Here is a 22,757-nt window from a genome sequence, read left to right as displayed (position 1 = left end):
TATTAGATGACCAGTCATTTCCACTTTTTTTTTTCATTTCCACTTTTTAATTCCAGTCTAGCATTCAGCGATCTGTGCAAACTTACCCTCATTAAAGCAAGATCAAATAAATGTTAGAATTGTAGGAGACTGGAAAGTGTACCCTGCTTAAAATAACCCTAGGTATGAGTATATTCTGACATGAGAACTGAATTCAAATATAGTCTTAATTATGTGTTTAGTGACAATACCTTGATGCTTTGAAATGGGTGATTCAGACTTGTGAAAATATCTATTGATTGACACTCTTCCTACCCGCCCCTCCCATGAGTAATCCTCATTCACTTTGTATTTGATGCTATGCTTCTGGATGACTAGCACTTTTCCTTAACTCACACACCAGAGTGGCATTCTTCTAAAGCAACTATGTGTATGGCACTGACAAAATAAGCAACTAAACTCATTATAAACTATTATATAGATAACAACTGATTTTAAGAAAATTGAAAAGGCCATGGTAAAAGGCAAACTGAATGTGCTCAATTTCAGACAGTAGCTCCTGGAGAGATGTTTTTTAGTTCCTCTATTTTTCCTTGTCTTTAAAACAGTTCAGAGTCCACAGATAACTAAGAATATATCATAGGGTTACAAACTTTCTAAATTTGCCCTGCAGGTGAGAAACAGGAATGGGTTCAATGAAAACTCAACATTGTTATACACTAATAATGCAGTGGCAGAAAGAGAAACTAAGAAAACAATTCCATTTAGAATTACAGCCAAAATAATAAAATACCCAGGAATGAGCTTAACTGAGTTGGTGAAAGATCTGTATTGAAAAAAACAACCAAATAAACTGTAAAACATTTTTGAAAAAAATGGAAGATGACACAAACAAATGGAAAGATATATTCATGGACTGAAAGAACCAGTGTGGCTAAAATGTCTATACTACCCAAAGCAATCTACGGATTTAATGCACAGACTGTCAAAATACCAACAACATATTTTCACAGAACTATAACAAATTATCATAAAATTTTAGTGGAATCACAAAAGATCCCGAACAACCATTGAAAAAGAACAAAGCTGAAGGTATCACAATCCCAGATTCAACATATGCTACAAAGCTGTAGTAATTAAAACAATATGGTACTGAGACATTGATCAATGGAACAGAATAGAGTCCAGAAATAAATCCACTTTTGTATTGTTAATTAATCTATTACAAAGGAGGGAAGAACATACAATGAGAAAAAAGTCTCTTCAATGAGTGCCTTTGGGAAAACTGGCCAGCTACATGAAGAAGAATGAAATTGGATCACTTTCTTATATCATACAAAAATTTAAACTCAAAATAGATTCAAGACCCAAATGTAAGCTCTGAAGCATAAATTTCCTAGAAGAAAAAATAGGTAGCTGATTTCTCTGACATCAGCCCATGAAACATTTTTCTAGATATGTCTCTTCTGGCACAGGAATCAAAAGCAAACTTAAACTATTGGAATTGCACAAAAATAAAAAGCTTCTGCACAGTGAAAGAAACCATCAACAAAATGACAACACAACTTACTGAATGTGAAAGTATATTTGCAAATGATATATTCGATAAGGGGTTAATATCCAAAATATATAAAAAACTTATATAACTCCACACCAAACAAAATAATCCAATCAAAATAGGCAGAGGATCCGAATAGTTTTCCAAAGAAGATATATAGATGGCCAACAAACATGCAAAAAGATACTCAACAACACTAATCATCAAAAAATGCAAATTAAAATCACAATGAGATATCAATTTACAACTATCAGAATGACCAAAATGAAAAGGACAAGAAGTCACAAGTGTTGGGGAGGATGCAGAGAAGAAGGAGCCCTCCTGGATGTTGGGATGTAAATTGGTACAGCCACTGTGAAAAACAGTATGGAGGCTTCTCAAAAAATCAGAACTAGAATATCACATAATCCAGTAAGTCCACTATTAGGTAATTACCCAAAGAAAATTAAAACACTAATTTGAAAAGATATATGCACTTCTATGTTTATTACAGCATTATTTACAATAGCCTACATATGGAAGCCACCTAAGTGTCCAATGACAGATGAATGGATAAAGAAGGTGTGGTACACACACATACACACACACACACAGAAATATTATTCAGCCATAAAAGAACGAGATCTAGTCATTTACAGCAGCATGGATGGATCTAGAAGGTATAATGCTAAGTGAAATAAATCAGAAAAAGACAAATACCATATGATTTCATTCATATGTGGAATTTAAGAAACAAAATAAACAATTAAGAAGAGACAAAAATAAAGACTTAAATACAGAGAATGAACTGGTGGTTGCTAAGGAGAGGATGGATGAAATATAGGTGATTAGAGTATATTTACCTTGATGAGCATTAGGCAATGTATAGAATTGTTAAATCATTATATTGTACACTTGAAACTAATGTAACACTATATATTAATTATATTTGAATTAAAAAAAAGAATATTTGACATTAGGGAAGAAAATTTACTAGTTGATTTCATAAAACCATTTGAATTAAAGTACAAGTTTGAGCACTAAGCAAGATGACTCTGGAAAAGCAGCTGTGGGCTCATCTTCCAATGGATCTGCTTGTTTTAATAGTTTTGTTCTCAGCTTTGAAATCATCGAAATCTAGTATTGATATGTTCTATAAATTGCTTTTTTCAGTGTTAAACTAAGGATTAAAAATAACGAAGCACATCTTATGATACTGCTTTCTCTAAAATACTATTATTATATTAGTGAGACCAAAATAGGCTTTTTGTGCCATATAAAATGGTATATAACAAGACAAGATGTAAATGTAAAATCATATTATTTATTCATCTTTGTTTATACTTTAAGATATTATTTTTGCACATATTTTGTAATGCGTACATTAATACTTAAATTGTGCAGCTACTTTGTAAATAAGTAGATTTATTTTGGGGTGTAAAAAAAACACTGCTAATGAAACTTCTGTAAACACAATGACAAAAATGTGACTTAATAATATCATGTTCTGCTATTTTACTTATATGTTTTTGGACATGGAACTAGAGATTAAAACTCAGCTGAAAGGCCAGGAATAGACATTCAATGGAAATGGATCATTAATAGCTTTAATTTCCAAAGGCTTAAGCCATATTATACAGGAGGAAAGTAATATTTTTTGAAACCAAAAAGCCATTAACTCGGGGTTCTGAACCTTTTTGTATGCTCTGGACCCTTTTATCAGTCTGGTAAAGACTAGAGGCTTTTCTCAGAATAATTCTGTTTAGTGTATAAAATGAATGTACAGAAACATGACGTAATTATCAAAATATTGAAAAATAAGTGAAAAAGTAATATATATGCTTACCTATTAACACATTAAATAACTGAGTTAGTGGCAGGTCTACTATAGTTTCATATTAATAAAAGATATAAATATTTTTTCATGTATGTGCAACAAGTAGAATGTGGTATAAAAATATTTGTGATTTCTATCAGTGACAAAGTCACTGGTACTGTTAATATTATGATCCATTGTTGCTAACACTTTTCCATCAACATAATTAACAGAAATTCTACATTTTAGGTAGTCATTTTGTTTTTCTTACCAAAGGAGGCAGACCCCTTGACTCTATCCATTCATCCTTTGAGGGTTCTGTACCCTTGGTTAAAAACTGCATGAAGTATATCAGAGTGTGAGACCGAGAACATCCTTATATTAATCTCTGTTGGAAAGTGCTCACGTTCTGTAAAACTGAAAACTATTCACAATAGTAGAATCCACGAATAATTCTAATGGGAAAGGAAATGTTATTATTAAGCTACTGCCTAGTGGATATGAAGCAATATTTATATACCAAATAGCCATCTTATGGATGTTTAAAAAATTGTATGTCTGCCTGAGTTTACCAGAGAAAATATAAAGGGGATTTTATTTTGAACAAACCACCACAAATATCCTTGGGTTTCTTGGAGCTAAGAGCTGCAGTTCAATTTCTTGGTATTTTGTAGTTAGATAATAGTGCTGAGTATTTATAGGCTTCCTTATATAACTATAGTTCTATCCATTTTTCTTGTCAGAAGAGTTTATTTTCTGTCCCTGCTCCTGTTTTCCTTGAATTTTAGTATTGGATTTACTGACTTTGCTCTAGCTCTACTTCTTTTTATAGAACCATATTCCTCAAGTTCAATTTATTTTTAAGTTGGATACTTTATGTGTCCATTCCCTTTAGAGCTCTAAAAAGAATGTGTATTATTGACCAGATAAAGCTATTAAGGTAACTATTATGAAATTTATTTTTAGGTCCTTGGCCACCTTAATGGCTCTTTGGGGTTTAAGATATGCTCCAAGTGGAGTGCACCATAACCTGGGAGGAGCATCTGTGACTATTATTTCTCATTCAACACCTGCTCAATCTGGAATAACTGCAATCTGGCATTCTCTTCCACCACCCACTGTAATTATTTAAGGGCCATTAATGGTTTGAGGCTCCAAATTAAAAAAGTCTTTTCTTAAGTATCTATTTTCTTGACCAGCTTTTATTTTGGGAACATTCTTTTCCTTCTTTCTCAAGTTTTTATTCTGTTTCTATTTTTCTGATTATATTTTTTATTTCCTTTTTTTTTTGCACCTTTGCAGATAGAATTTCTTTACCTGCCTTAAATTCTGTCCTTAGTGATTTCCCTTCAATCTTACCACTTCACCATTCTCATCTGATCCCTAATTATCAGTGCTTCCCTAAGCTGTCATCTGCATTTTAATAACTAGCTTACGGGGATGTACCAATTGTATCTACAATTCAGTATGCCTTATGCAGAAAAGAGATCTGTTGTGCTCCTATCCTTCATTTGAAGAAGATTGCTTTGAAGATGACATTCAAAATATGGATGTGGCTCTTTGTCTTAAATGCTGCTAGAAGCCATCACTTTTCAAGTCTCTGATTGGTTGAAAACCGTGGCTAGGGCCATGCCAGTTGTCGGTATCTCTGCCCAATTTAGCTCCATTCTTGCCAGTAAAATTTTATTGCAACTATTTGAAAGTCTTGGGATTTCAGGAAATCATGGAAAAGTGGGCACATTAGTCAAAAGATCTGAAATCGCCTCTATTCTTTCCTTTCTCCTATTTGAGAAAAGCATTTGTTTTGCTGTTTGGTGGATGTGATAAAAGCAGAAACCGTTGTGGTTTGTACCAGAAATTTCTCCATAACAACATAACCATTTCATACCCACTTTGATAATTCAAACTCTAAATTTTACCTAACACCTCATGCCAAGCTGACACGTGTAGAGGATAATGACTAGCCCACAAATTACATTTTAAACCATGTTCAAACTGTAAACTCATCAGATGAGTTCTCTTCTAGAGGTTTCATTATAGAGTTTTTCTTTTTCCTTTTAAGATTTTATTTATTTATTTTAGAAAGAGAGAGAGAGAGAGAGAGAGAGAGAGAGAGCATGAACAGGGGGAGGGGAGAGGGAGAGGGAGAAGTAGTAGACTCCTCACTTAGCAGGAGCCTGACTCCAGGCTTTATCCCAAGACTCTGGCATCATGGCCTGAGCTGAAGGCAGACGCTTATTAGCACCTGAGCCACACAGGTGCCCAGATTTTAGTTTTTCTATATTGTATATATTTTATTTGGACTCTTCCTTTTATCTTTTCTTTTTTCCAAAAATTTCTTACAAGGAGAGGAACAGTGATGGTTGAAAAGATTGATATTTTCAGTCTGAGAAAAATAACAATATTTTTCAAACGTACAATTTTAAATTTTATGAGGATGAAATCAAGTTGTCCTGCTCCCAAACTCTCCTGATCTCTGCATATTTCATCCTTCTTCATCTCTGAATTAGGACTATTAGAGTGAGCTTTATCCTTAAGTATAAATGCCAGACTAAACATTAACTCCCGGCCATATGCAGTTTAGTACATAATAGGAATGTTAATATCATTTGAAATTTAAGAAGACCTTACTGGATGTTTCAGTAATTATTTGCAATCAAGTACAAAACTGTAAGGTAATAAGAATCTCATTCAATTTGTTAGAGGTATTTAACAAGTCCTAGGGGGTCTATTTGAGCATTTTGCAGGGTTTTTTTTCCTATGTTTCCTTTATTAGATTATCACTTTAAGGTACAGCAGGTAAACTTTCAAAGTGTGGTATGTCTGAATAAAACTGTTGGGCAACATTTGGAAAAATATACCCAGAAGCATCTGATTGAAGGTGGAACTTGCATGTCAGACACAGAAAATCCAATTCGGTTTTGTCATTGAGTCAATTTTTTGTGTTTACTGTTACAAAGACTTCATCCTGCAGTAATGTTGGAATCGTTTCTTTCCTTGAGGGCTATTGATATACTTGCACAGTATTCTGTTTTGTTTTGTTTTAAAACTTATTGTCACATCTTTTTAAAGAGACCATGAGAAATTAAGTTAAAATAATTATCTGTACTCAAGTATTTACAGTTATGGTTATTTCCATGCATATCTCTATATATTTATGGTATTATATACATTAGATTTAACATTATACAATTAATACTGAATACAAACCTTTTATCAATCCATAGTTGATTACTTAAATTTTTATTATGTTTACAAAAGGTGACAGCTTGAAACAAATTGTCCTTTCCTGTCCTATTAGATTTCTGGATTAATTCCTAATTTTATGTACTTCAAGGAAAGTAATCTTAAATTTATGTCAAGTGACACTTGAAAAGACGAAAGTTATTGGTAAAGCATGCCATTTCAAATTTCTAAAACAGAGCAGATATTTTTTTTATCTGGAATAAACCTAGGACTCAAGTTAATGATACTTTCTTTTCTTTTGTTCTTGCTTTCTTTCCTTTTTTTTTTTTTTAACTTCTTGCTATATTTACAAAAGTTAAAGTGTATCTTGGTGTTTTAAAAATCCCTTGTGGTTGCACAGAAAAGACAGCTCATGAGATGGATTTTTAATATATAAATATTGTTTGCCATCAATTGGTCTTGACCCCACATTGTCAGGGCCTAAAAGGAAGTGATCATACTAAAAATCTCATCACACTATGATTACACAGCAATTGAAATCATTCACTACATATGAAGATTCTAATGGACAGAGGGTTTACTTATCCTTGTACATATCATCTTTCTTGTAGAATTCCCCTCTCTATCACTCTACGTTTTTCTAGTCTCAGCTTAAATGTCATTTCCTTAGAACAGGCACTCCTGTCACGGCTCCCTTTGCTTTTCATTCACAGCACTCAACATGCTTTATAATTAGATATTATACAATTCTTGTTTTTTTTCTCCCACTGATCTGTATACTCCCTGAGAGTAGGAACTGAATTTACTTTAATTACCATTTTGCCCCAGTTCTGGAAGGTGGCTATTGTTGGACGCAATTTGGTGAATGAATGAGTGAATTAATTCATATGTTCTCAAAACCTGTACACAGTTAAGAAAAAAAATTTTGTTTCACATGACTAAATGAATACATTTACTATAATACTGGACTTCACAATTTTCTTATTAAATTTATATTTCTTATTAAATTTAATTCTTATTAAATTTAATTTACTTCCCAATAGATATCTCTTATTTTTTATAAGATTATTTATTTATTTATTAGAGACAGAGAGAGAGAGAGAGACACAGAGGCAGAGGGAGAAGCAGGCTTCATGCCCCATGCCGGGAGCCTGACGTGGGACTCGATCCCGGGTATAGAGAATCACGCCCTGGGCCGAAGGAGCTCTAAACCCCTAAGCCACCAGGGCTGCCCAATCGATATCTCTTATTTTTAATATTCTTTATTTTATATCAGAATTTGTTTATATTTTGATTTTGGATCTATGTCATACCTGGATATAGCACAGTAGGAATTTAGTATTATATGTATAGTATAAAACTGTAATCTTGATCATTTATTTAAAGTAAAAAACAAGGTAGAATTTTTCACTCCACCATTAATTTCTCCTTACCATTCACTAAAATACTTGATCGAATAGCAATGACAGCTTACCATAATTACAAACATAAAAACATAAATGAAGAAATTAGATGTTTACAGTTCAGACATATGTGATGACGTCATTTTTAAAAACCAAAGCAATTCCTATCATCTATAACAGTTTGGTTGGATTAACATTTGTTTATTAAAATTTCTGTTAATGCTACAGGATTTCCTAAATTAATGTAGTATTAAAACATGGAATGTGAGACATTATAGCTGACTTCTACACAAGTTGTTTTCAAGGACACAGTTAGTTACTAAAGATAAGTTAGTTGTTTGGGTAATAAAAAATTAAAATCGCACAAAATTATAACAAAACCTGGGATCACTGGCATTGGCTTTTCAAATAACTTAAAGATCTTTGTGTCCCTTTTATTTATTAAGGCAATTAGATGCTGATTTACAACATTTACTGACCTACAATTTTACTAGGTATTTTATATATGGCTGTAATTTTAATCTACCTGTCTATATAAACCAATGAATTATATTAATATCATTTATGGATAAGGAATCTGAAGCCCAAAAAGGGCAACTAATTTATCCAGACATTTAGTTATGAAGAGGAAAAGCCAGAATTTCTGTTCCAGTTCTATCTGAATGCAAAGCCTGTGCTCTTTCCTCTTACTCTTCCAACACTCGCCAAGGCCACTCCTCAAGTGCAAATGTTCTTACAGTGTACAGTGTAATGAACAGTGTCCCTTTCATTCTACAAGCACCAGGATCAATCATGCTTAGGCGTGCAGGATCTTGCAGCTGCGATGTTTGGAGGTAAGGCCAGGCCCTGCAGTTTACAAGCTGTGTTTGCTAAGGCAAATTATTTACTCAGCACACTCAGTTTTCTCTGTAAAATGGAGCCAGTGATATGTAGAATCCACTACAAAGAACGTTAAGAGGGGATGCCTGGGTGGCTCAACGGTTGAGCGTCTGCCTTCAGCTCAGGGCGTGATCCCAGGGATCAAATCCCACATGGGGCTCCCTGCGTGGAGCCTGCTTCTCCCTCTGCCTATGTCTCTGCCTCTCTCTCTGTGTCTCCCATAGATAAATAAATAAAATCTTAAAAAAAAAAAGACTGTTAAGAGGGCTAAATAAATTAATATTTAAAGTACTTAGGACAGTCTTGGCACATAGTATGTTAAAAACCTAAATTGAAATCAACATTATTATATGACAGTTGGTGATATAGTAGAATGTTTAGTTATTTACAAAATAACTAAATGCTTTAGTTTAAATATCACATTTTTATATGTGTTGAACATATAAAAAAATATCACATAATTTAGTTATCTATAAAACGCTTTAACAATTTTCACTACGTACGCTTATACTTATACAAATGTACTTGGCAGCACTGCTTTCAAAAGAAAAGACACAAATGTAGGTTTATGTAGTATATGTTGTATATGTTTGTGTATTTGTACATATTAGCTTATTTGTAACAGAGGCTTAAAGAGTTATATCTAACCAAAAATGAAGATATGGAAATATTAATTTACATTTTAAAAATATATTTACATGTATCATCATCTCTTGTCCTTAATACCTTATATTACTTTGTAATACTTTACTATATATTATACTTATAGGTAGAATTCTTAAGGTAGTGGCTATAGGATTATCTAGATTATAATACTTAATTTTTTAAAACTGGATAATTATGACATTTAGAAACATCACTTTCTCCACAGTTGAAGATTTTAGTTTTCATTTTTAATAAAACTCCCTGAAACCATCCAAGTCTTAATACTTTTTGGCATAATAGTTTGGGAATGTTGCATTATAAGAGATCCCTTGGCAACTATCTTAATTTCCAGAAATAGTGTCAGTGATGAAAATGAATTTGAGTGCCATTTCTGAAATTTAATCATGTCACATTTAAACACCCAGCAGGGAACTGTATATGGCTATTGTGGGCCACATAGTCCAATCAATGAAAACAATCTTCGTTATTTTTAGATTAGTTAACTAAAGTGCTATCAATTTCCATTGCGCTTACTTTAGTTTAAACATCACATTCTGTTAAATGCACACAGCAAAGCATATCTGTTCTTATGAGAATAGGTTTCTCATTCCAGTTCATCATCATTTCCTTTCAAGCTGTGTATGAAAATGGCTGAATGCTTGAGCTTGTAACATTTAAAAACAATAAGGAAATATAAATTAGGACTTTATAATTAGGAGAATTGCTGTAATACTGTAATAAATAGTATGAGCACATCTAAATGATTTTCACATATCATTCAAATGTAACTTCAATTAAAATTAAAAATAATCAAAATTCAATTCATTGTAATAAATAACTGAATAATAGAGCTAAAAATAATTGAGATCTGCCAACATAAGTGATAGGTTGTATGAACAATACCCGGAAATCTAAATTGAAATATTTAAATCAGAAGTATTATTGCCCTAGCCTACCTACTAGGTAGGTACCTAATATAATTAGCAAATAATTACTGGAAAAATTATAGGCAGGTTTTTACCCAGTATTAAAACTTTTGTTATTAAGACTTGAAATATTGCATTTATTGAAAATGTTTGATGTGACTGATTTGCATAATTATAATAATTATTACTGTACAATTGGACATTGTGTCATAATGGATCAGTTAGATATACATTTATTTTTATAAAGTAAAAATGTCTAATAGCTATACTAATTAAATAATACATTAAATAAAGAATTATATAGATTTTTAAATAATATTTATTAAAATCATATCTTAAACATCTTGGTTTTGTTTAACTGAAAATTTTAAAATATATTTAGGTTTTAAAAATGTAGTATGTCACTAATATTAAAAATATTTCACTTAATTGCACTGGCAAAGGTAGTCTTAAAAAATTGCTTAAAATTGAAGGACACGTATAAAAGAAGGAAAGGCAGAGAAAGGTTAAAATGATGATATGATATGTACATATATATCGAGATTAGTGTGTTGACACCACTTAAAGAATTATATCCAAAATTACCACTTTTATGTTTTCAAGACTTACTAGTGGTTGTACTTAGATCACAGCATTCATATGTATCTACTGATAATGCAGAAGTGGTCTAAATAGAGGAACAGAGTCCCTGTTTACTTCTCTTATTTAAAAGCCATCTGCATAACCCTATTGCAAACCAGAGTTATAGAAGATTTTATTAAAGTCAAAGAAAAACAATACAACTTGTGGTATCATTTATTGAGTATCAATTAATATAACAAGTTATATTTCATTACACTGGCAAAAACATCTTTAGAATACTGCTCAAAAATATAGGAAGTCGGGGATCCCTGGGTGGCGCAGTGGTTTGGCGCCTGCCTTTGGCCCAGGGCGCGATCCTGGAGACCCGGGATCGAATCCCACGTCAGGCTCCTGGTGCATGGAGCCTGCTTCTCCCTCTGCCTGTGTCTCTGCCTCTCTCTCTCTCTCTCTGTGACTATCATAAATAAATAAAAATTAAAAAAAAATATAGGAAGTCAGGTAACAAATAACTTGATGGCTGCTGAGGACACTAAGAAATCAGATACCATGTCTATACTGAACTCAGAATGGTAGGTTCTTTCATTCATTCTGTAAATGTCTATTGAACATCTACTGTTTGCTAGTCCTCTTCTGACAACTGTGATTACAATAGTACAATCTCTCCCTCATGGAGGATATACTCCATTGGGGGTATTGTAAATAAATAACATGCAAAAGTAAAAATATGATATGTTAATGATTAATGTTAAGGAGAAAATGATAACAGATAAGGGGGTGGGTGTGTTTTGGTATGTTGAGGTAGGGAGGTACAGAGGCTGAGGAAAGCCTCATTGGGAGGATGCTTTTATGCAAAGACTCAAAGGAAGTACTGGAGTACTCATAACATCATAATAGAATATTAAAGGAAAAAGGGAGATGGAAACAGAAATGCTGTAGGCCAGAGATGTGGGACAGGAACAGTGGGGAGGCCACAGTGGCTGAAACAGTCCACAAAAAGGGAGGAGTCCCAGGAGATGTGGTCACAGAGGTGAGTGAATAGGGCAGAGGTACAGGAAGGTCCTGCTAGCTTCAGGAAACAGGCAGACTTTAAGTTTTACTCTGAGCTCAGAAGTCAGTGGAAGATTCTCAGCTGCTAGGTGACATGTGTTGATTTCTGCTGTAACAGACTCCCTCCAGCAGTAGAGAGAGTTAACAGACTATGTAAGAAGCACATGTAGAAGGAGGGAATGGCCTCTCTCTAGTAAAATTGTCTCATGAGAACTTTTTATGTCTTTTAAAAAAAACTCTTTTTTGTCACCTTCTTTGCCTTAAAATTCCCTGCCCACAAATAAGGACAAATTCAACCTGGAGGAAGGGAGGGACGGAGGGAGAGAGAGAGAGAATATGTGTGTTTCCTGGGATGGCTAACATGAAACCAGGTCTTTGTTTTGTTTTTTAAAGAATTTATTTATTTATTCATAAGAGACACATAGAGAGAGAGAGGCAGAGACATAGGCAGAGGGAGAGGAAGGCTCCCAGTGGGGAGCCTGATATGGGACTAGATCCCAGGACTCCAGGATCATGCCCTGAGACAAAGGCAGATGCTCAACCACTGATCCACCCAGGCATCAGCATGGAGCCAGGTTTAACAGCTCTCACCTCTTTCCCTTCTCCTCCTTTTTGTTTTCCATATTCTTTCTAAAGTATGTCAGCTAGCCTCTGTTCCTCTTTAGAATTTCATCTGCTTCCATTTATCTGTATTTCTGTTTGTGAAATGAGAGGGCATAGAGATATGGGGTGAGAGGAAGAAGCAGAGTGATGTGTGGTCAGTTCAGTTTTTTTATTCATATATGTAGTGCTCTCTCATTAAATAGACATTTAAAACATAATTATTCTTTTCAGATCACAAAGGTACTACAAGCCTAATAAATTCAAAACTGAAGAGTATACTGAGTAAAGATGACACAACTCAACAATAATATAAATTTCAAATTACTTCCTTTGTGGGAAAGCTCTGCTCATGTTTTTGATATTTTTTTTCTTTTGTTGTATTTAATGTTATTGAATTGACAGACATAATAAGCTGAGGATAAGAAATATTTTCCTTTCATGTTTATTGTAATTATATCCCAAGTTTATTATTTGTGTTTATAGTTTATTACTTTTATATAGATGTTTTTAGTCAATTCTATTCCTCCGTTATTTATTTACTCATCTATTTATTTATTTTTAAATATTTTATTTATTTATTCATGACAGACAGAGAGAGAGAGGCAGAGACATAGGAAGAGGGAGAAGCAGGCTCACCACAGGGAGCCTGATGCAGGACTGGATCCCAGGACTCCAGGATCACGCCCTGAGCTAAAAGTAGACGCTCAATCAGTGAGCCACCGAGGTGCCTGTCTTTTATTATTTATTATTTGGGAGGGCATTGAGAATGATTTCATTTTAAAATATGCCAGAACTTAATTAACTCATCAGGAGATATAAGAAAGCAGTGGATGAACTGAGATAATATGAGTGCAGACACCTAAGATTAGAGTGAAGACAGTTTCGATTTGAACACAAGTGTACCAGCATTTCAGTATGATATCCTCTGACCTACCCAGCATTAAGTCTCCATCATTTTCTCTTTCCTCTTCCTTCTGAAATATCTGCAGAAACAAATGGTCTCTCTGCCATAACTGTTGGCATAAGCTAACCCAAGGGTATCCCTATGGGAAATGATACAAAGTTCAGAAGAAAGTTTATAAATCTTACTCCCAAGTGGATGCTGGGCACATTGATTATAATCTATGCACTGTCAATGCCCAAGATCCTAACCTCAACTGGCCGAGAGCCAGCACCATCTGTAACCTGCAGGTGTTTCTGTGTGCCCTGTAGCGAGTGAATACTCTTAAGTTCTCAATGTGCTCTACAGCGTCACTGTGGCAGATGCACTTTCTTACTCTGGATTTTCTAACAATTCTGAGAAGCCACACAAAAAAAGCAGAACCATATCCCTATAGAAACCAAAACAGTAGGGAGAGTAAGGATCCTCAATTTATTATAAACTCTTGCAAATTGATAAAATAAAAACAAATGGCTCAATAAGAACCTATTTTAGAGTAGATCCTTAAGTAACTTTCTCTGATCTCTTTGTTAAAGCATATCATAGGTTAAGAAACCCACTATTCCATTCATGTTCAAAGAGAAATCTGAGTTTACATAAAAGGAATATATAAATATAAAATGAAGTCAAAGAAAGCAAAGGCACTTATTAGACATAATAGCAAGACACTAGACACAAACTGGTGACAATTAAGTTCAAAATCTATTTCAATGTGTCTTTCCATAATCAATCAAGTTTCTTTCTTTCCAAGGGTATTTTTAGATGTGGTGACCTCAGCAACATCTCTGATGGAGGGATAGAATAGGCTTTAGTCATCAGTTTCAACGTCTAGTTCATATCCAAGTCTCCTTCAATTTTCAACCCACTGGCAACTATATATATATGTATATATATATATATACATATATATATATATATATATGTATATATATATACAGCTTCAAGACCTAGCTCTCTTGTCCCAGGGTGTCTACAGCTTCAGACATCACTTCCTCTTCAGGGCACTCAGAGGGCTATTGTTTGACCATCTCAGAGTGACACTCATTGTGAGGCAGGGGTCCATGACATGTCCCCTATATAGGGTTCTCCTTTTAGGAAAATGAGAATGTCTCATCTTCCTATTGCTCCCCTGGCCAGGCCTCCTATGTGTCATGTTTGTAGCCAGGCATTGTTTTAAGCTCTGCCAAAGTTCTAGTACTGTCTGGAAGGTGCTTTATTCTGGCACCTAATGTCTGTTTTGGCTGCATGAAAATCAAATAGTCATTGATGTTAGTTTTTTGGTCTGCATCATGTTAATTGTTTGTTAACAGATACCTTGGGGTGCTTCTTAGTACAACTTCCAGGGCTCAGTAGGCAGCCGTCAGCGAGTCCCATAAACCAAAGAAAAGAAGAATGGAAGAGCTGTATCTGGGAGGGCCAAGGACCAATTGAATCTGAATTAAGTTAACTTACCATATGGTTAGCTAAATGCTTCAGAGGAAGGTTGCTAGGTTAGTTGACTGCGTGGCCACTCATCTATTTGGTTGTATGATCAACCTGCTTACTGATGCTGTCATTTCCTTCCATTCATCCATGCCTAAAGGTTCCTATGCCAACTCACAATTAACGTCTTTCCCAATTATCTTTAAGTTTAAAAAATATTCTGCTCATCCAAGGTATTTCTTTGATATTTAGGATTTCATTATTCAATAAAGTTTTTCAGAACGAGCACTCATAGATCATCATTTTGTTTATATACATAATCCAAATAAATCCTTAAGTAATTTTCCCTGTTTTACTTTATAAAGTATTCTTGTCAAAGGGAAAGGAAGAGAAGTGACATGTAAAATTGTTACTCTGCCTAAAAAGGAAGGAGTGCGTGTGTGCGCGCGTGTGCATACCCACATGGGCTTATGAACATGTATATAAGAGAGAGAGGCGGTGTAGTGTGCTTTTGTGTTTATCTCATTCAGTCTTATCTGAAGAGATATCTTGATTTAGAGGAAAATACACTGAACTGGGAATCACAAAGCCCTGATTCTACATTTCTTCTAGTACTGTTTCTGTTGCTAACTGTGACAGCCTGGGCAAACTGCATAGCCCACATGTCTCAGTTTCTGCATTTGCCTTCTGAATTTGCATAACGTTGTAATGCTCTAGTAGTATAATATGCATCAAAGCAGTAGCACTATGGAGTTTCTAGAAGTGCCCAGCAATTAAGCTATATCATTATTATTCTCATTAGCATGTATTTGTGCCCAATTCTGGTTTCATCCCAATGACTATAATCCTGTTACTACTTTCTCCGAGTTTTGTTTCTTTTGGGGAAGAAGGGTTGCTTTGTGCTTCTTTGTAAACACTTCAGGCGATTTACTGTCCTATCCTTTGCTATATCATCTCAAGACCCTACTCTCTTAGTCTTCCAAAAAGACAGTGTATAAAATTCTTACTAATACATATGCCAGCTCAATACAAATCCTCCTTTTATTTGTGGTAGAGGCTATCAGGTTAGAGTGCCCTGAATTTATTGTCTGAAGCAGTGTAACCACTCTGGTGGAAATTTAGGTCATACATATACTCAAAAGCCAAATGGGATGCATAGAATAGGTGCACGTGGATCTCTGCAGAAATGCTGCCCTCCTTTTAGACTTTAAGGTGGCCACTCCTATGCTTAGCATGCACTGAGACCTATCTTGAAGAATATATGTATACTAGTAACATTAACAATAAAAATATGAAGTGTGCCATTTCAAAAAATTATGAACTCGGGAAGCAAATTATATTTTTTGATCCAGATTCCATAATAAATGGAGGCCATGCAAACAACAACAACAAATATATACATATATGAATACTTACTGTATTGACAATTCCTTCCCATGAATTCACCTGGGCATTCACAGGAATAATTAGCAACAAGGTCTGTACATATTCCACCATTTTTACAAGGCTCAGCTTCACATTCATTTATGTCTGAAGAAAACAGAAAGAACAGAGAGAATGAGAATTATTGGTGAAAAAAATGATTAGTTATTGGAAGGCTTTAGACCTTTCAAATAAAACAAAATCTAAGTAATGCAATTACGTGTGTGTGTGTGTGTGTGTGTGTGTATGGGTGTTAAGTCAATAATAGAAATAGTGCTTAAAATCAACAACTGATTAATAATCAAGTTCAAATGAAATTGAGAACCCAAATGAAACACCAACAGAAGCAAACCATTCTCCAATAGTGAAAATAAATATGAATAGTTTGGGGAAATATTCAGTGTATCCTTAGAATTAAATCAAGCAAATTAACCCTGATAGAGAGATGAATTGGTATCACTTACAAGATCTAGAAACCTCCCCTGCAGCAACAACTGCCAATTAACACTGTCTCATTTCATCTTAATTCATTAAAATTCTAACTGACAGAGATGTTTTAGTTTCTAAATAGTTCGCCTTTGATGAATGCGATGAGAAGCAAATTAGAGTTAATAGCTAAAGCTCGTTACATTAAGCAAAGTATAATAAATGTAAATGATGATCACTTCCTAATCTCATTCAAGGATTTCTAAAATTAGGATGACTAAAGGGACTTACCTTTGATATACCATTATCATACCTCATGCAAAATCATATGAAATATAAAACATTCAGTAAATTGTACTAATTTCCATGCTAATTTTGGACAACAGATACAATGAATATGATTTTAAATGAAAAAAGAAATAAGAACTAATTCAGTCAAATATCCATCACTGATATTTAGAAGGCATTCCCTCTAAGCACAGCACCATGCTAGGTTCTGTGAAAGCTAGTAAAGTAGTTGGATTAATGCGCAACTGCTCCCCATCCCTCTCTCTACTTATCATCTACTCCCATTGAACTTCCCACAGCTCCTTACAGACCTGATTAGTGTCACCTAGGAATTATCTATTTATGTGCCTTTCATCTTCTCACCTAGTTAAACTGTGACCCTTACAATTGCAGCATCTATCCTGCATTCTTTGTATATCTATGAATGCCACATGCTATCTGGGAGATCACGGTACCAAAAAAAAAAAAATGTTTCTTGATAAAATTTTTAACAAAAGATTAGAAATAGTGGTGCATACCACCTAACAAATTATTTCAGATATGTAATGGCTCTTCTGATATACCACAATGTATCAAAACAATATTCTGAAGTCCTGGGTTTTCAGTGCTTAAAGCAATATGATCATTAAATTACCCATTGAAGACCAAACAAGAATAAAACAGAAGAAAATCTCTATTTTGCCCTTTCTTTTTAACTTCTTTCTTCTAAAGAGCCTGTCCTCTTGGTATCAGAGTTTGTCATTTTACCCTCTCACTTCCCTCTCAATTTACATTTACTGTAAAGTTTAGTCTAAATTTCCTTAGGCAGGTTATGACTTTCTCTGAAAAAGCCCTCCTTTTTCATTTCTCATTGACTATCACAATTTGACAGTAGAGACAATTCATGACTATGTTCAGAAAGAATCTAAATAATTTGAATATTTTATAACATCAAATAATAGGATAAAATCAGAATCTGATAATCTCTAAAAAAGTTGTATGCTAAAAAATATAACAGACTCCCAGACATCTGAAACTAAAACTCTCCAGAAGGAAGGAGGGAAAGAAGGAAGGAAAGGAGGGAAGGAAAGAAGACACCATTTATCATTACCTGATGAAATATTTATTCTTTTTAGTTTTAATCAAAATGTCGCTTTGTCTTGATTTATATTGAATTAACATACAAAATATTTTCATTATGTTTTGAAAGTGGCACAAAAGTCCGTGTGCTATTTATTTTATAGTCAGCTCAGTGTAAGGCAAGGGCAATAATTGGCTACTTGGGAACATGCCTACTGTGCCTTTCCCTGCATCATACTGACTACAATCCTTTTTTTTTTTTTTTTTTTGGTGAGACTATGTCAATGGCTGGTAAGAAGTTAAATCTTCATGTTAGAGAACACACTAGTTTATTTTGTAAAGTTGGATATAACTTTATATATAAAAATATAAATATAAAGATATTATTTTATATACTTATGAAGAAGAAACAGTATTGATGTCTGAAGATCACATAGGGAAATATAATTTGATCTTGAAGGAAAGCTTTAATTAAGATTAATGGGGTAATTTGGTAATGGGCATGAAGGAGGGTAGATGATGTGATGAGCACTGGGTGTTATATGCAACTGATAAATTATTGAACACTACAACTGAAACTAAGGATGTACTATATGTTGGCTAATTGAATTTACATTTTCTAAAAAAATTAAAGACAGAATGGAGGTGGTAGTGTATTTCCAAACAGGAAACCAGAATGAGTCACAACTTTGAAGAGAAATGTTCACTTCACAAGAGATGTGTTCAGGGACACAAGTAACCAGCCTGTCTGGAGCACAGAGTGGGAAGGGGAGTGCTTAGACCAAGAGTCAGAGGATGTGGATAGGGGGCAGGTAATGATGAACCATTAGCCAATGGAGGGAACTGTCTTTATCTTTTGGCACTAAAGACTTGGTGTTAGTTGGGAGAGTATCCTCCGTACCCTTGTACTTCAGAAAGACCTAGCCAAGCCAGTATTGGAATGGAATTAATAAATGAATGAAGGAAAGCAGAACAGAGAGACCCACACAGGATTTGATCCTGATAGGTACAATATATATTTTAATTTCTCAGGTAAGAGGCTCCAAGTGTTTTCTCATTTTAATCCTGAACTATATATTATGAGTAAAACCAAACCTTGCTCTGGCTGCTTTAAAATGTTAATAGAAGACGTTTTCATAGCTAATGATGTGAAAACTATCCAGAGTCATTTTATATACTTGCAAGTATATGTAGGTACTATTGTTCTTTGTTTCCTTTTTTCTTCTAAAAATTTACACAATAAATAGTACTTAACACAAGGTGAATGTGAATCTAATGGCAACAAATCAACCTTTGGACCTTCTAGCCATTTGATCATCCAGCCGGTGGTGTCTATCATCATCTACAAAGGAAATTATAATTAAGAAGATCAGACTCTAAAGTAAACAACAGTTACACCTTTATCCAGAGGTTAACACAAGGTAGAATAAACTGGAATTGCATTTGCTGAAGTGAGAATGCTTTATATCCTTGCTCAGTTTTGCATAAAGAATGACCTTTTACTGGTTGTGCATTTTTTGATTTCATAAACTAACCCCCCCCCAAAAAAAAACAAACAAAAAAACGTACCTTAAATCTAGGATTTGTAAAATTACAAACGTTACATTAAAGGAGTTAGGTATTTTAATATAGTAGCCAAAAAAGTAAAATATTTCTGCATACGTACACATCTAGTAACATGTAGACTGAAATAACATATGCAAATTACATGGAAGCATTTATATATTAGTATAATGCAGGAGTTCTTTTAGCAGTGAAGGCTATTTGCACTGTGATTAACACTGCAAGCAATCTAAATGGAAACAGACCTCAATTTGAATAAATCATGTTTAATTAAAGACAAGATATAAATGTTCACAGAATATAATGTAATGAAATGAAAATTAAACATCTTTGTAATAAATCACATATATTTCTCTTTGTCATAGATCAAGACATTATCATTTACAGAAAAAAGTCCTCATCTATTCTAAACATAGTGAAATATACTACATTCATTTATAAATAAGAAAAATTTGACATAGCAGACCCCAAACAAAATAGGAATTTCCATATTTGGTCATACAGTTCATTTATATTAATAACTATATTTTTGAGGTTTTTATATCTATGACTGCTTCATGAGAATGAATTAAAAAAATCATTTGGAATTGGATTTTATAATTAAGACAATAAACTGATTTCTGATGCTTCATTCAAAAAGCACAAAATTTCTACCTGCTGTCTCTTCTCACTGAGGACAATGACAAGAGCTGAACATGGATTTCTAGATATAAACTCATGATGCCTTTCCTTTTTTTTTTTTTTTTTTTTGGTAACAGTTAAAAGAAAGTAAGTAAAGGAAGAAAGGAGAAGAAAATAAGGGATGACAGATTAGATAATTGGTCACAATAGTACACATTTCTTTGAAAGAAAGAGGTACTCTATAAGGATTTCAAGGTCCTTTGCTCTGTTGTAACCACACAAATTCATTCCTACTATATGCATAACTCTGTACCTTTATCATTATGTTGCACTTAGACTATTTTATGCAGACTTATAAAGGTATGTTGGTAGTCTATCCTCTTTGGCTTGGGTTTTTCTGATACAAATAATGTCAACCCATACACACTTTGGAGATTTCACTGTAAGAACTCTCTGCCAGGAATTTACAAACACATATTCATAAGATCACTCACTCTGAGTACTCATAACTTACACACATTTGCATCCTGAGAATTCCTAGTCTTTTTTTTCTGGATCATTGTCACACTCATCAATGTGCAAATTATAGCCCTAAGGCCCATGAAAATGACTCTGGAGTGGTAGGCTGTCAAAGAATTTTTGAATATCAAAATTATATTTGCTAGTTCCTTATTTGAGACTTCAGAAAACAATGGCTTCTCTGGGCATAATTTCTTGCTACAGAAACTATGTTGCTTCTTTTCAGATAATTATATTTAAATATCCAGTAATCCCATTCTTCCACATAGACTCTACCAGCTGGCTGGAGATGAACTGGAGATTTTTGGAGCTAATTCCCCGGGACCTCTGCTGGACCTTTAAATTTACTTGACTAACTAACTCACTAACTAATTAATTAGTTTCAAATTGTCTCACATTTGTAATAGGTAAAGTAGGAGAGATAGAAGGTACCACTCCTGGTCCATCAATGTCCCTGTTCATCCTTGAGTTTACCCAGAATCCTCAGGTAGATGCCATGTGGCCCCAGTAGTGCAGCTTCATTTATTTGCCAACCTGGCTTAGAATATTTTGAATATACCATTTAGATCAGGACATCTGATCTATTTTTGGGACAGAAATCCATCTAATCTCCTCTTGAGTAGAGACAAAGATAACTTAATTCAACCATGAAAATATCTCTTTTTCATCTCCCACATAGAGCCAGGCCCGTGAGCATCAAGAAGGAACAACTAATTTTCAGCCTGAGCAAACTCGTTTACAAATATTAAAAGGACACCATGATAAAGCCCTTATTTTTTTCTTTGGAAAGACATAATTTCTCAACTACCTTATTCCTCTCCCTTGGGCTGTCTTTCCTCAGGCAATATTGTTATTGACTGTTAATTAGCCTGTAGAATCTATGTTCAAGATTCAGCTATTTTTGATCCTAACAACCCATCTTCCCTGGGTTCCCTATTAGCTATTAAATATTCTCCAGACCTTCTATGAGGGATTGATTTTTAAAATTTGACCCTTTATTTATTTTTCTTATCTAAATCCGATGGTTTCTCAATTTCTCTTTTACGTATAGAAATTCCATCTCCCACTCAGATATGGAATTAAATTACACCATAATCAGAATTATCTACACCATAATCATAATTATCTACAGGATTTCCCAGTCCTCTCTAGGCTCAGTTCACTAATAATTCATTTTAAAGTAGCAAATTAAAATATGAATTCTTAAATCAGAACATATAACAAACCCTTTTGTAATAACATTGATAAACTTCACTTACCTAGAACAATAGTGTTTAAAAACCAAACAAACCCAAGTCTAAGAGATATTTATCCTTCACCACTTACTAACGAAGATCATACTCTCTGCCCATCATTACCCTGGCATCCTAGCATTTATTTTGAGATCTCAATTTGGACGCAGAGATCTTTGCTACTAGTATCCAGGTAGAGCCCAATTCTTCAGGATGTTTGTATTTAAAATTATTCCATTGGGGCTTTATTTGACTTATTCAGATATTTGGTTACTAAGATAAGATAGCTATTACAAGGTACTTATAAAGAAAAAACCAAGGGAGCGAGAAGAAGGTTTGGGGGAGGGGTAATCAAGAGGGTTCTATACCTCAAATACTTGAAGCTTTGAAAAAATCAGAAATAAAACCTACATAAAAAACAAATAAGAGAAGCCAAAAAGAACCACTGTCCTTGGTGAAAATATTGACCAAAGAACAACGTATCTAAGGATGTTACCTCAGAGGCATGTGCCAAAATAACTTACCTTGCAATAGATATTTGTTGATTGGTAGAAAAAAAGTGAAAGTATTAGAGACCTGAGGAATTGTCAACTGTATTGTACTAGTGAGTGCCCTGATGAGGGCAGGTGTACCAGCCTACTTTAAAGGGGTTCTATTAAGGA

At 34.0% G+C, this 22,757-nt stretch overlaps 1 protein-coding gene across 2 annotated transcripts in view; it reads right to left on the bottom strand.

Annotated features, from left to right (window-relative positions):
• The window catches only part of EDIL3 (EGF like repeats and discoidin domains 3), a 393,058-nt gene that overhangs the window by 152,313 nt on the left and 217,988 nt on the right, over positions 1 to 22,757 (bottom strand). For both annotated transcript variants that reach the window (XM_072792939.1, XM_072792940.1), the window contains one exon: positions 16,382 to 16,495. In XM_072792939.1, the coding sequence (XP_072649040.1) occupies positions 16,382 to 16,495 (114 nt within the window). The remainder of the gene's footprint in view (positions 1 to 16,381; positions 16,496 to 22,757) is intronic.

Source organism: Canis lupus, chromosome 2, assembly GCF_048164855.1.
Source record: "Canis lupus baileyi chromosome 2, mCanLup2.hap1, whole genome shotgun sequence".
In the NCBI taxonomy this organism is placed as follows: domain Eukaryota; kingdom Metazoa; phylum Chordata; class Mammalia; order Carnivora; family Canidae; genus Canis; species Canis lupus.
The sequence above is the reverse complement of the archived record's forward strand: the minus strand, read 5'-3'. Positions and strand labels throughout refer to the sequence as shown.